The sequence below is a fragment of the Eschscholzia californica genome, unplaced genomic scaffold (genome assembly GCF_041429995.1).
Source record: "Eschscholzia californica isolate CP2 unplaced genomic scaffold, dmEscCali1.0.p SCAF_6, whole genome shotgun sequence".
NCBI classification, from domain to species: domain Eukaryota; kingdom Viridiplantae; phylum Streptophyta; class Magnoliopsida; order Ranunculales; family Papaveraceae; genus Eschscholzia; species Eschscholzia californica.
In genome coordinates, this window is record NW_028238483.1 from 32773765 (window position 1) to 32789403 (window position 15639).

At 34.0% G+C, this 15639-nt stretch overlaps 1 protein-coding gene and 1 long non-coding RNA gene across 2 annotated transcripts; both read left to right on the forward strand.

The window, feature by feature from the left end:
- Positions 1-1847: 1847 nt before the first annotated feature.
- LOC147533727 (putative BOI-related E3 ubiquitin-protein ligase 3) lies at positions 1848-3694 on the forward strand. The gene is made up of 2 exons (XM_086650588.1): positions 1848-2864; positions 3021-3694. The coding sequence occupies exons 1-2, from the start codon at positions 2553-2555 to the stop codon at positions 3522-3524; spliced, it is 816 nt and encodes a 271-aa protein (XP_086506714.1). The 5' UTR covers positions 1848-2552; the 3' UTR covers positions 3525-3694.
- A 6671-nt stretch (positions 3695-10365) lies between these two features.
- Positions 10366-15536, forward strand: LOC147533728 (uncharacterized). Its single transcript, XR_015227166.1, has 6 exons — positions 10366-10674; positions 11050-11136; positions 11228-11379; positions 11997-12057; positions 12680-12772; positions 15384-15536. It is a non-coding gene; the product is annotated as an uncharacterized LOC147533728 (long non-coding RNA).
- Positions 15537-15639: the final 103 nt, after the last annotated feature.

A 15639-nucleotide genomic window follows, 5' to 3' on the forward strand; every position in this document is an offset into this window, starting at 1 on the left:
TGAAAATGCTAGGTTCGTGCAATTTTTAATTTACATTAGGCGTCACGGTAGAAATAACAATTTAGATAAAGAGTAAACCGAATCAACTTATTTTTAATGGAAACTCGAATATCACTAGTTAGGCATGAGGCACCAATCATTCTTATGTATATAATTACCCACTTAAAATATTGGCGGAATTGACTTACGGCGTCATATAATTGAAGAGTATAAATTATATGGAGTACATAATTACTCACTTAACATATTGTCTAAACTAACTTGTCTATGCATCGTATAATTGAAGAGTATAACTATATATTTACTACCTTAAAATATTGTCGTCAAGAGTTTATCTTCTAAAATTTTGCATGCATTATCGAAAGATCTAAGATTTCAATATGAATTGCATTTTGTTTGCTTGTGTAAAATGAGTCGTTGACAAATTCACATTTAAAAATTATATGTGATAACAAGTGTTTCTTCTCAAAATTAGACATGTTTATTTAGCTGAAAGCTAGTGTATTTCAAAGACGAATTTGTATATTTAAGAGACGAATTTGTTTTCTCACCTACACTATTGGAGGATTTACACCAGCACATGATAAATCAAAATTAAAAAGGGTAATGAAGTGTTTAGTGGAAACTTCAAAGAGGAGAGAACAAATGTAAGAAGATCAATAACCATCATTAGTTTATAGTAACATTAATTGACAGATTGAGTCTAAATTACACTTTTCTAATTTCAAAAAGTAGAAAGTCAAAATGGTGAAATGAAACGATCCAACTATTTTAGGATCTTGAGAATCTAATTTGGGTGACAAATACTAGTATATTTGGTTATAATGTTGATATGATAACCACATTGACTTGGCTGATTCTTCATTGAGATTTACGGGTCAAAACGTGTTTAGTTAATGTGGATTCGTGGAAAATTGAGTAAAGGGGGATAAACCAAGCCGTTTTGTTTCACCAAAGAAAAACATCTAAACCAGTTTTATTCAATATCATGATCCGTTTTAATAGTGTAATTTGGTATCAATTTTTAGGTTTCTTCTTCCAATTCAATTTTTAGACTACCTTTTCATAGGGATCACGAGCGGATGTCGTTGAGTACTCGTTATTGAATCGACTCTGATCCTGCTTCTAGTTCCAATTTAACTTGAACCAATGACAAAATACAATAGGGGCTTAAGCCATTTACTAAGCTAGTGTTTCAGGTGAAAGTGACGATGTGATGCAAAGCGGTTTCTACATTTAGGTTGTTTAGCAAATGAACTAGCACTTGCGAGTTGCTTTCAGTAATATATTGTCTTGAACTTAACCTATCAACAAAGCAAGCTTTATGCTTGGAATAAAATCCTCGACTTCATTTTCTTTGGTGATCTGATAGATAAGACCTTATTTGTGCCTCCTTCGAATCTTCCTATGTGAACTCTGAGCACAACGACACATAATGCACACTGCACGCATTAAAACGTCATCAAATTTCACCTTCAACCAACTTTTTCAGGGATGGTGTCCATCAGTTGTTTTTATTCTGGACTATTCGTAGATTGTTATGTTGTTATTATCCGCTAGTTCAACAATATCGTGTCCAATGCGTAATATTACGATGGGTCACACTTGGACCCCACGTGGCAATTACTGCTTAAGAATTTAACTTTTCCTAAATGCATGTATTTTTTAATATGTACAAATCCAATGTATCAAATATATTTTAAGAACTTTACTTTAAAAAAAAAAGGAAATTGGATCAATTTTCGTTTGTTTATATGGGCAAAAGAGAAGGTAAAATATTTGACACCCCCAAATCTTCCCGATTACCAAACAAAACTGAAACCCAACTTTCTCTTTCTAAAAATAAAAGAATCTGACTATTTCACATCTCTTAGAGAGAAAAATAGAAAATAATGACTTTCTCTCTCTAAAATTCTTTTATGATGGGCATCACAGATTGACAGATATAATAAATAAATTGAATTGAATTGCTGTTTCAACAACGGCTCTGAAATCTCTGACCGATAGTTTTGTCACAAAATCAGCGTGTATGTACGTACCTCCATGCTTCCAATAGTCCAACTCTCCATTAATTACTCAACGCCAATCTCTCTCTCTCTATATATATATATCCTTTTCCACCACTTTCTCTCTCTAGAAAAAATCAATAAAGGACAGAAACTTGACCCACCATTTATAAAATTATTATATTATATTCAGTTCATCGTTTCCAAAGATAATCATCTTTAAATTTGGATTGTTTCGTTTTCAAAGGAGTTGGGGTTTACATATAAATATATATATCTTTCTTTCTTTTATTGGTTTCTATTCTAAAAAGTTTTACTTTCTCTCTCTAGAAACAAGAAAACAAGTCTTTCGTTGTAGTTGGGAGGAGGTGGAGAAGGAGAAGGAGATGATATGATCATTCATGCAAGTTTTCTGATCTAACCAAATTTATCATCAACCCTGTTTTGTGTGTGTTTCTTATTATCTGATCTTAAAAAGGAGAGTTGGTTCTGATTCTTTGTCATCAATCAGTTTGGGTTTTTTTAGAAAGAGAGAAATATTTGAAGATGGCTGTTCAAGCACAGCAGTATTCTGAGAATATGAGTGGTGGTGGTTTTGGTTTTTGGAACTCACAGGAAGGGTTTGATCAAAGTCTTTACCTTCATCTTCAACAGCAACAACAACAACCAATGATGATAAACATGAATCAACAGAAAATTCAAAATAATCACAACTTGGATTTTGATTATGATGTTAATCAAGTAGTTTCAACTGATTCTAGTAATCATATTTCACCATCAATGGCATTTTCTGATGGGTTATTAGCTCAGCTAGAGAAGAAACAGAGACATGATACTGATCAATTTATTGACATACAGGTAACAAAAAAAACAGAAATCTAAGATATGGGTTTTGTTCAGAATCAAAAATTATAAATGGGTTTTAATTATCTTCTAACAATTCAATCAATTTCTCATACATTTCTTTGATTTTGACAAATTTTCTGATTCTGTTTTTTCTTGTGTTTTGAACAGTACGCTAGATTGAGACTAGCTCTGCATGAACAAAGAAAGCAACAACTTGGAGTCCTATTGAACAGTTTTGAATCAAAAGCATTGAGTTTACTGAATCAGAAAGAAGAACAGTTAACAGAGATGACAAGAAAGAAATTACAACTTGAAGAATGTTTAAGAAGATCAGAAATGGAGAATCAAGCATGGCAAAGAGTTGCTAAAGAAAATGAATCCATGATTCTCTCTCTAAGCAACACATTAGAACAAGTGAGAGAAAATGCTGTTTGTTTATCATCATCAATAGTTGAAGATGCAGGTTCATGTTGTGATTTCTCTGACCAACCAGATTCAAACAAGGAAGAAGATGAGAAATTTTCATGCAAACTCTGCAAATCTAGAGAATCGCGTCTCCTTTTTCTTCCTTGCAGACATCTCTGTTCATGCAAGTTATGTGAAGCTTTCCTTGATTCTTGCCCTATCTGTAAATCTGTAAAGAAAGCAACAATAGAGGTCTACTTCTCTTAATCAAAACTACCCTTTTTTGTGTTTTTGATGAATCAATAAAAAAAAAAGAAGCCATTTTTGAACTTCGAGTCCTGCAATCTTGGGTAAGTAAAGAAAAGGTTCAGTTATTAATTGCAGAGATTTGTTTTGAAGAAGTTGAATTTGCAGTATCAAAAGTTGAAACTTTTTCAGTTCTTGACTGAACATATCAAATTATGGGTCTGTGTGAATCAAAATATGATTAGACATTTTTGGTAGTAAAAATTATGCTCTGTTTCTTGTTCCCTTTTTCGTGCTTCTGCTTTCCTGCTGCTTTCTTGATTCACCCAATTTTCATTTATTGAAATTACTTTCATTTTTTTCTCGCAATTTAAAACATGAAAATGGAAATTTTAAAATTGTAAGGTATATTTACTAGATTACTAATTTTATTGGTAATTAATAAATTTCTGAAACTAAAATACTTAAACCAAAAAAAGCTTCCCATTATAGAAATGTGAAAGCTATCAATATTCGTTTCATCGCCTTATAGTACCATCATCATGTACCTTGTCTTTTTCACTAACATGTCCATATCTTTTGAGCTAGTAATTTGTAGCCATTCGATGACGAATGGAGTCTAAAGGCTATAAAAGTCCATAGCTTTCCCTTGAAAAACAAATACTTCTCTTTAAAATCTTTAAGATTGGTTTTAAATTTTGATCCAATTATTTTTCTCAAGTATTTTCAAGACTAGATAATAATGACTTAAAATCAAAATCTTAATGGTACTCGTAAAATTTTACAAATTTTGGGTGATCCGTGATCTACAAGGGTTTCGACTCTTAATAAATTTCAAGAGTAGGGTACAATGGTGAGTCTATCACTTTATTCATATTTCTTTCACCTAATTTTAAGACGACATAACAATCTTAGACTTCTTTCATCAAAAAAAAAAAAAACAATCTTAGACTTAGAAATTCTGCTCTTAGCCAAAAATAAACATGTCACGGGTCTCATTTGAGCATGATTTATGGGACCTATAGTCTATAGTAGGGAAAGTTTTAGATTGAGTATTAAAATTAGGCCATCGCTTTGGGGAAAGCTAAATAGTTTCCGGGGTGTTAAGACTTGGTCAAAAATTGGTCAATTTTCTTTGACAACACCTCAGCTCTCTCTCTCTCTCCACCTCACCTCTGTCTTCTCCGATTAGGTCGCCGACCGGAAAATTTTTCGGTTGGCGACCTAATCGGAGAAGACAGAGGTGAGGTGGAGAGAGAGTGAGGTGAGGTGGAGTTTTTTTTTTATTTCTCCGGAAAATTTCTAAAATTCAACATATTCCCTTTAAAATTTTACATCCCGGAAACTATTCAGCTTTCCCCAAAGCGCTGTTACAGGAGTTGTGTAGGCGTCCCACGTCACTACTATAGGCGCTCTTTTTGGCATAAATATTTCACTATTTTTGCTTGCATAGAGGCGCGCCAGTAGCATTTAAGATGAGGCGCTTATAGAACTTCCCTTATAATTTTCACAAAAATCCAAAAGAGGTCCGTAAAGTACACGTGGGAAGAGGAGGTGGGATAATCCACGTGGAAGTTGACTTGTCGTATAGTGGGGCCAATTTCGAAGAACTTTATGAGTTTTGATATTTGGAGGTAGCGTGTGGGGCCAAGGGTAGGGAGATAAAGAGAGAAGACAAGTGAAGGTGAGAGGACGGTTCCGTGATCTCCGTTAGAGGGTTTGGATGGGGGGTTAGGGTCGTTGTTGTTTTCTGTTTCGGACGGTAGTGTCAAGGTCTGTGGTTGATGGGAGGTGTGGGTTGCGTGAAGGGGTGCATGTAAGCATCCCAACTAACTTCCCCATATTTCCTCATTCACCCCCTAAAATATATCTTCCTTTCCGCATGATCCCTTAACTTCCGAGAATTGCGCAGATAACCATCTTTTGTAATGTAGGGTCTTCTCTTGTCTAGTTGGACAATTATAGTTTTAACTCTTTCTAACATTTATTTTTTCGAATTAAAATGACATCTGAACCCCATATTCCCAACAAAATACCCAATCCTTATAATTTATTGCCCTAAGCATTTCTTCGGCGTTGAACCGTCATTTGGACCCGATCCTCCCGAAAAATTGTAGTTGAAATCACAATACGTGGTTGTATTCAATTTTCATTTTGTAATAAATTGGCCCATAATTTATTCTCTTTCGTTTGCACCAATTGTAACAATATCAAAGAAGTTAACTCTATAATCTCTGCAACATCGATGAAGAGATTCAACTTCTTTTGAGTCAAATTGAAATTTAATCCAGATGTATCCTATTTTTTATATTGTTTTTTTTTTTTTTTGCTTTAGTTGTTTTTTTTATCTAAATTTTATTTTTATTTTGTTGCATACGGAGATGAGATGGTTGAGAGGATAATGTCTTAACTTTAAGAAGCATATGGAATGAAGGTTTTTATAGATCTAGATACGCTTTCGCATTTATCATACATTGGGTAATTTCATTTTGACCCTCTAAAGATGACCAACTCACTAAAATGGTCCCCTAAACATGACCACCTTCCATTTTCCTTCCATTTTCATTTTTATGCCGGTCAACTTTAATTGTCGACTTCTCCTTGTCTTTTACACACTCGCTTCAAAACTCTCTTTTTTATTCATTGTCACTATTTTGTTTCGATCGTCGTCGTTGGTCGACCGGTTCCTGACCGAGATCATCATTATTATTTTTTTCTCTTATTCTCCATCCTCCCTCATTCCGCACCACCATCAGGCAACATCATATTTCCTTTCGATTTCTTCTCCCTTTCCCTTCATACCTTTTTTTATTTTTCTCTATCTTTTTTTTTATTTGTCTCTTATATTCTTCTTCTGTCAATTTTTTTCTCCTCTCTAGTGTCCTGAAGAAAGAAAGAGGAAGAACTCTCAATCGAGGTCTCCACACTTATAGTGGAACTCTGATTCCAGGGTTTGAATGTAATACTCGATCGAGGAATCAAACATCAAATGGAACCCTTGTTTGAGGTTTCTGAAATCATCGAGCTCAAAGGTTATTTCTCTCCCTTTCCCTCTCTATTCGGTACAAATGGAGAAAAGTTGTTTGAGAGAAAGGATTGAGAGAGAAAAAAGATAGATGATGGTGGAGTTGTGGTGGTTGCCGGGAAGAAGTAGGGTGGTTCGGGGAGGGGAGTAAGGATAAAAAAAAATAAACGTTTATGATTGTCACTGTCCGGTGTCTGGCTACCGATAACTGATAAGAAGAAAGTGACAAATGATAGGGAGGGAAAGACTGCCGAAGAGAGGGGTAGAAAAAGAGAAGTCAAAAATTAAAGTTGACTGGCGAAAATAAATAAAAGGTGGGCGAAAATGGAATCTGGTTGTCTTCAGCCTTCGGGGGATCATTTTGGTGAGCTGTCATATTTAAGGGCCAAAATAGAATTATCTCAAAAAATTAACCCTCCTAAACAGTGGGAGAGAGAAGATCCCATATAAGGTTTTCTCAGTTTCATATTTTTTAAAATGATTTTAAGTCTTCCTGGAAAACTTCCAACAAAAAAAAAAGTCTTCACAGGAAAGAGAAAGAGAAACCAAAGAAAATGAAGATAGGAGATGAATATATGTAGAGAAACAGAAACGATGAAAAAAAAGACATAACTGTATAATTTTAAAAGTTTAAGTTCGACGAATGAATCGATACATGAAAAACATAAAAAATGTGTCATATACTTGTATGTGTATTTTTTTTAACTTAAAAGGGCGGCACGAGTAACTGATCCTGATTTAGAGGGTCAATTGAAAAATAAGCTTTTGCTTTCTACTATTTTTTGTTTTTTTATTCTCTCTTCTCAACCCAAACCAACAAACTATTTGTTTTAGTTTTCCCTTCAAACTATGCAACTAGAAGATGAATATGAATATGAAAGTCAAATTTCTCTTTGTTTTCTTTAATGATTTTGTGAGTTACAATGAATATGTTATATAATTAACTAAACGGGGGATGTGTTTTAAGTCCAAAATCGCATGATCAATGAGTCTAGAGACCAAAGATAATCTGAAATAGAAAATAAATCCACTCAAAGTAAATTACATGTCTATCCTCTCATTCTCTTTTACTGTCTAACCTATCCTAAGTTAAGAAAAATAACCTAAAATAATATATACCATAATATTTAGAGATTCGTTAAATGATTTCCTCAAAAACAAACTTTCCTTCCGAAAAAATAGTTACCTTTACCGTTTAGCAGAATACTTTCTTTTATATTTCTATTAGAATTAGACAAAAGCAAACCGAAGAGAGAGAGGGAGCATCGTCAATTTCTAATATATGAACTAGGTTTTGATTTCATCCATCATCGACGCCCAAATTAAACTGAGTAAAAAAGGTGAAAGCATCGAGTGGGAGAGAGAGAGAATCGATTGATGGTTTCATTCATCATCTACAGTAGTGAAGAGTAAGAAAAAACAAACGTTAAAATAAAATGTTAAAAATGTTGTTAGACTCGATAAGATTCTACCAGCATAAAATTTTATTAGAATCAACCTATTGTAACAAATTCATATCAGATGGTAACAGAATCAAGAAAATGCTAGTAAAATACTGAAAATGTAACAAAAACAATTTCACATAATATATTTTAATTACTAAAAAGTATTTGTTAACCTATTGTAACAAATTCATAAGATGCTAGCAAAATATTCTTGCTTTTTAAACTACTGTATTCAAATTTATTCAACCGGTGCTAATAGAATGTAAAAGTTGCTATTAGAATCAATAAGATGCTAGCTAAATAGTATTTGCTTTGTAAACTACTTTATCAAATTCATTCATCAGATGCTAGTAGAATGTAAAATATGCTAGTGGAATCAGTAAGATGCTAGCAAAATAGTTTGCTTTTTAACCTCACAAAAGAATTTGTAGATGTTTAATTGGATCGAGGTAGAGATAAAAAACAAATTCATACTTTCTTGAAGTTCAAAGAACATAGAGTAACAGAGAGATAAAATCGTTTTTGGGAGAGAGCATCTCGTTTTAGGTAAATATTCATTGAATTGGTAGGTTAATTTAGACAAATATCAGTTTTGGAAATAATATATTTTCTTGAATTCAAAGAACATATAGTTACAGAAAGAGAAACTCGTGTTTGGGAGAGAGAAACTAGTTTTAGGTAAATATCCATTGATTTGGTAGGTTACTTTAGAAAAATATAAGTTTTAGAAATAAAGATTAACATTAAATATCCACCATAAATATTCTTTCATAAAATTTATAGAAAGAATAATTGTATTAACTCAACCATTATAAACCTTTGGTTTACCAATGGTTAAAAAATATTTATGAAAGGCAAATCTGAGAGAAAATTAAAGGATTGATGCATGGGGCCCACCAAATAGTGAATTTTTGGACTTATTTTACATTTTCGGTTTATTTTGGTTTTATTTTATTTATTGATTTAGGAGTGGATATATGACTAATTACCCCCCCTATTTTTGGACCTTAAACTCAAAAATCCTTAACTAAAGGTCGATTTCACAACCGCATAAGACGTATGCGAATGGGTCGTTATCATCTAGAAAATAACAAGACCCTCTGAGGATGACTATATCTACATATACACTTATGTGTTTGGTGGCGCTATAATATAAATACCACAATGTGAAAACAAAACAAATTATCTATAATTTGTCATAAATAAATGGGATTGGAAAGAAAGATTATTTGTTATGGCTGCTTCAAAGATTTGGTCGAAACTTTTCAATTAATATCTTTTTTTATGTTTATATGGTCAAGTATTGTGGGTAGAAAAGCACCCGACCTAATCGAATTATTTGTTACAAACGGATGGAGGGTTGTGTTAATAGATCGTAATAAAAAATTTTGTCATAAATCCTTTGCACACTTAGCATTTCTTTAATTTAACGGAGGGATCTTATTTAATTATCGAACAATTCAAGGTAAAGTTGACTCGGTACTGTCCTTAAAAACTCAATCTACTAGGACGTTTCGAGGTGAAGTTTGTGCAAGGGAAGTGCTATGGGCGCTCCACGTGACCGACTTCGATAGTCATTACAGAGGCAATACGATGCGATGAGTACGATAAGTGTCGAATTACTAACGATTTAAATCTCAACAAAACTAATATACTGAAGGCCAACGAAACTAATGGCCTAAACTCCAACGAAACTAATGGCCCAACGAAACTAATTTATTGATACCCAACTCCAATATCTAGGATTTGCATGCACTTCCATGAAATCGAACCTGAGACTTCTGCAATGAGGAGTAGATGCGCTTACCTACCAGGGCAGTTGCTTCACGTGAGTGTCAGAAACGCATCCCTCGCCCCTTTGCTCGAGGCAATTCATTTGGACCATGAAATTCTATTAACGCCTCCAGTTTGGTGGGTTCAAACCGATTTGTGAACAAAAAACGATTTGTCCCACTAGTTTCAATTGTCTATAGCAGTCGTGCCTAACACATATTTATTCATACTTTTACTCTATTGACGCATATCAACAAATGATAAATTTTTATTTTCACACTCTGAACTGAAACTCTGTATTTGAACAAAAAGAAAAAAAGAGAAACTGAAATTCTCAAAGAGTAAATAAAATAAGATAAAAAGTTGTTTTTTTGTTGAGCATAAAATAAAAAGTTGTTGGCAATTTCAAATTAGGGTCCAGAAGGCCTAGACTCGTCAACAGTCCAGTTTTTGGTGGGGTATCCTTTTCCCGCGTCAATCGCTAAATATTTGGCGCCATTTTGTTTGTTCTATAGGCCAAATCCAGTCAAACAAACTTCTCTATAGCTTGATCACGTACATCCGGGAGTTTCGTAGGTAAAAAGCACAAATAACTTCAAGAACTTTCAACCGTCGACTTGTTCTAATGGACGTCTGATTCTAAACCTACAAGTAATCGTTAATTACTCCCATTTAATCGAGGTTTCATTCTTCCCTCTTATTGTTCTCTCTCGTCAGTTGATGATTACGGTGCTGATCTGCTACAGGAAACTAGGGCAAAATCATAACCTGGTTAAGTTTTCGATGGTTACGGGCGTCCGGCGAGTTTCTTTTCGGGGAAAGAATCAGACGCGATCGACTCAGATTGTGAATGCAATAACGGTGTGCGGAAGTTCATCATCAAGCTTATGGAAGAAGATGAGTTTAGCCATTTTATGTACTTTACCAGGTTTTGCCCTAGACCTTTAATCTGCGTAATTAGTAACTTTAATGAAGTTAGGAATATTTTTTGGTATTCAAGTGGGTATGCAAGATTATTATTATTATTATTACTTATATTTGTTGATTCTATTGAAGACCTAGTCCATATCCTGCATAATCTCCAATGGTTGTATTAAGCAAAGGATATGGAATTTACCTTTTTTTTGTTGTTGAAATAAGATGTACAATTTACCTAGGTCTTATAAGAATGAATTAGGGTTTTAAAAGGGAAAAAATCACAGGTTTCTCTACCCTATACTTCATTTTGCTCCAATGGTATAAATTTTCTGTCTTCTGCTTGCTCAAATTCCTTGGTGCCAATATGTGATTGTTTTCTGTATAGGTTGGACTGGATGGGATTGGTATGCCCCATCGTGGTAATAGGTGGGTATTAAGAATTTATCAACTTGAGCCATTTGACAAAATCGAGGTAAGTCGGGCCCTTCCAATCTTATTGTTTCGTTGGTTAACAACTTCTTCGTTAGTTCTACACTAACCTTTTGGGAACATTTCAATCGTAGGTTATTGATTTTTCACGTTTTGGTTGGAAAGCTCGGTTGATGTTGAACCAAGCCTCATGTGGTTGCTTTATCTACTATAGAGGCAGAGTTTATCTCGGCTTGTAAATGCATATGGACGCGAAGAGTGCTCGAAAGACTTGGCTGCAGTCAGGGTAAGTCCACAATGATTTTTTGGGATAACAGTTCTTTCATAAAGTTGTAAAAAAAATCCTGTCATGCGTCGAAGGTGCAAGCACATGGATGCCAGCTTTTACGTTCTTCGTAACATTTGCATAGATGGTGAGGTGGAGTTAGTTTATTGCAGCTCTAAGAATCAAGTAGCTGATATTATGACGAAGCCATTGAAGTTTGATGACTTTGGAAAATTCAGAAACTTGCTTGGATTGGGCAACGTGCCTGGGAGTAAACTGATCGCTTGATGCAATAGGGAGGAAATATTGAAACATATTAGATTTATTATTTGATCGTTTTTAAGTGTTTCTGTTAATAAGTCCCGGTCTTTAGGGATTAAGATGATGTAGTTTGATTTAGTCTCTCCCAAGTAACTATATTTTAGGACGTGTAGACGTGGGTTACTGTTTTTCAGAGTCAAGTTGTAGTTGGCGTATTTATAAGCCAGAGTTTTGTTCAATAAAGTTACTCAATTTCTGTTCAGTTTCAACATAAACTATTAACTTTCTGTTTGCCCACTTGTACCTATCCTAGCTCTGGCAGTTACTATAAGTTTCTAAGTGATTAAGTCATACTCTGGTAATGGTTTTCACTTCAGGTTCTGGATGAAGGAGTTAGAAATTGCATGGCTTGTTAAACAGATTCTGGATCTTTTGCATGTAAGATGCGACTCCATCAAATATCTGCCAATATAGATCACACTGGAGTTGATGGTGTTTGGATTTCATAACCGACCTTGTGTGTTTTTGCTTTTCAGCGCAAGTGCAGGAATTGTTGGGTTATATTGGTTGACAAGTGTAGCGACTGTAGCCACTGTAGTTGCTCTCATTTCAGATGAGAATGCTTAATGAGTCTGAGCCTTCCACAGATGCATTATACCCCCTTCAATATGTGTTTGGCCTCATTTGCTTTAATGACCCACTTCATGACTGAAAACGATGAACTCAAACACATCTTTCGGAAAAAACAAGTAGACAACTTCCTAGTGTTTAAACTATAACCACTTAATACACTCTTATATTTACTTATAGAAGGATTAGAAGTTTTGTATAGTAGAAATTAATATAATTGACATGATACTAGATATAAGCGCCTGTTGGTATTGGAAGGGAGTTTCATGAAGTTTTGTTTCAAGTGTTCGCTTGTTCCTTTATCTTTTCAATGGTGAACTGTGAGCAAGCATGCATGTGACAAATGTTTCGGTTTTAACCACAAACACTACATCTAAAAAAACTATAGGAGATTGTTAGAATCACGCTTATTTGCTTGTGCTCTTCACAGGCAGAAGTCACTCAGAGGTTGAGCAATGTTAAAGAATCCGTAAGCAATTCTTCTGGATTTTACAGGGACAAAGAGTTTGTCAGGAAGCTTCAGGTAATTAGAGATTTTAATTTTTAAATACCAATTTTTTGTGTATCGTTTTGCATTTTAGTGTTTGCATCAGTTTGAAGTAATTCAGTTTTTATTTCTGAAGTTAGCATTCAGAAAATGCCAACAATAAATAAATAAATCCTGTGATCTAAGAATGTGTTGCATTTCTTTAGTTGCTCTGTACACAATCCTTTAAATATTGGTAGTAGTCAATTCCGTCTCCTGATTTAGATATAATCTCTGTTCCTATTTCGTGCATAATCATCTCATAGACTCTACTCTAACATGATACCTGATGTACTTACTATAATTGGTCATTAGATATTACCCTTGGAGTTTATTGTTTTCATCATAGTGGTGCACAAAAAATGACTAGATGATCTGCAGTACCATATTAATGTGAAGTCAAGAGCAGTTAAACTTAGATGCTGCATGTTTTGAAGGCAATATTCCCTTTTCTGTTGTATCATTCAAAACCATCTTCTTTTGGAGTGATGTCATATTTAAATTGAACATAAGATTTATGCGCTTGTAATTTTTAATAAATCACATATAAAAGTCAGACATAACTTAAAAGTCACAAGAGACTCAGGATATTCTATTTGAAAACAATGCTTTGCATTTCTCGGCAAAGTGGTTTGTGGAGAGTAGATTTCATGCAAATTGACTTCCCTTACAGAATGATTTTGCTGAAGTAACCTATGTTTGAAGCCTGACAGTGATAGTTTGTTAAACTAGGTGCAGACGTGCAGTATTCTGAAACAAATTTTTCTGTTTAATAGCCACAGCTGTCCAAGGTGATACAGCGTCTTTTATAAGGCTCTATATTAGCCTTATGAGGTGCTCCCCATCAGCATAAAGAAATGGTCATCTTTCATGTATATATCAATGTAATAATTTTTTTTTTCCAATTTGTGACCTGATCTTTCTACCGATGTCGCAAACCAAAACATTTCTCATACAATCAACATTGTTTTTTAGCTCCACTATAGAAATGGTGATATTTCATGTTTATCTAGAGGGAAATAAACATTGTTGGATCAATGTTCATGTAAAATTGTTGCCTGTATTAACACGAGGAGATGGACAAAAATCAAAAAGCGTGATCTGTTTTTTATGCATTTGTTTGTTGCAAGTCAAATTTAAAGTGAAACAGTAAACATAACTTAACCTCATAATTATGGAGCCTGTCAAGCGATTTATTTTGGATCCTGTTGTATGACATTCTGAGGTGTGCGGATTATTTGTTCGACCAAATAACTCATTTTTGTTAGAGTCCATTTTTGTGTTCTCTTTATGGAACCAAGGTTTCCAGGTTATAGAACGCAAACACCTTGCTAATTCGTGCTACACACTTTTGTGGTTGTGCTGATACAAGTTACTTTCTTGATTTATGGATTGTGTATAGTATTCATTTTTTGGATTAAAAAAGAGAAGTATGTAATTGGAAGAACCAACCATTTTAGATCTTCTCGGTCGCCTTTGTAGAAATAGTAATATACAGTAGTTATCACTTCTCTTATGTAAAAAACCTTTAACTCATTTGGTGTTTATGTGGATCTTTTGAATTGCTGCTTATTGAATATTTTACGACGGGGTTATCTATTTTGTGGTAGCATTTTTCCAAGTTGTTAGTGGCTGTTACTACTAACTCAATTTGATATCCCGTTTCTTGCATGAATCTAATTTAACCTAAGACTAACTAGATTGTTTTGACCTGATAGAGGCTCAGATTGTAACTTATTTCTAGGAATACTGGAGATGATTGGACATGGAAATATTGAACTTTTTTCTTTCTCAGTAGTAAGCCCCAAACTCCAAAAAGGTCTGATCTTTTAACACTTCGCGTCATAAAGGAATGAAATAAATACAACTGCTAACGTTCACCAAAAAGGAACAGTTATGACGAGACTCGTTTTCATGTGATGCAAACATTTGATTTTTTATATGTAACCTTAGTTTATATTTTCGTGTGGTAGCACTGGTAGGTGACTAGGTATCCCTTTAAAACCACTAATATTTTGGACACCACGGCGTGATGTGGTTGTCGTGTTGTTCATTTATTATTACTGTTTATACATTTACTTTTTAGGCTTTCACCTAAGTGGGTAGGCCAGTCTAGGCCAAGTATGTGACTTATGTCCTTAATTTTTTTTTTTTTTTAAAGTTTTTACATTTCAGTTTTCATTTCCTTCTATATGAAAGTTTGTAACAAATATATCAATTCAGGTCTGTGGTGTTTTCACGAATGTGACCAGTGATTCACTAGGAAGGTGAAAAAAGAACTGAAGTATGGGCGAGAAACAATGATTAATGCATGACTCGTCACCTCGTGATTTAAAAGCCTGATACTATCTAGATAGTGGTTCGGATAAATTCTACAGCACACTCTTTTTCCTAGATTAATTTGTGCTTTAAATTCGTGGAGAGTCCGATCGAACTAGTTAATGAAAATCTACAGCAGGAACCTAGAACTGGAAATAGCATTTTATGGGTTGCCATCACATACATGTATGATGTATTTGTATTTTGATATGTACCTATGCCGTTTTAGCTAATTCTTGCAAAATAAAAATGTTATGTATAGACTGACTGAAAACTGTATATTTTGCAGGCACATCGCGGAAGAGGTGAAAAAGAGAAGGTAAATGACTTATGATCAATTTGCAACCTTAACAAACTATATTTTTGTAAGTTTTCCTTTGCATGAGTTTTGCTCTCTACATGTATAGTAATAATCTTTACTTAGAAAGTGCTATAGATATGCTTGAATATATAATATTATCTTGAGAACTTAAATAAACTGGATGGAAATGGCAGAGAAGCTAGAATAAAAATGTAGTTGTAACTTCTAGGTAAGGTTTTTAATT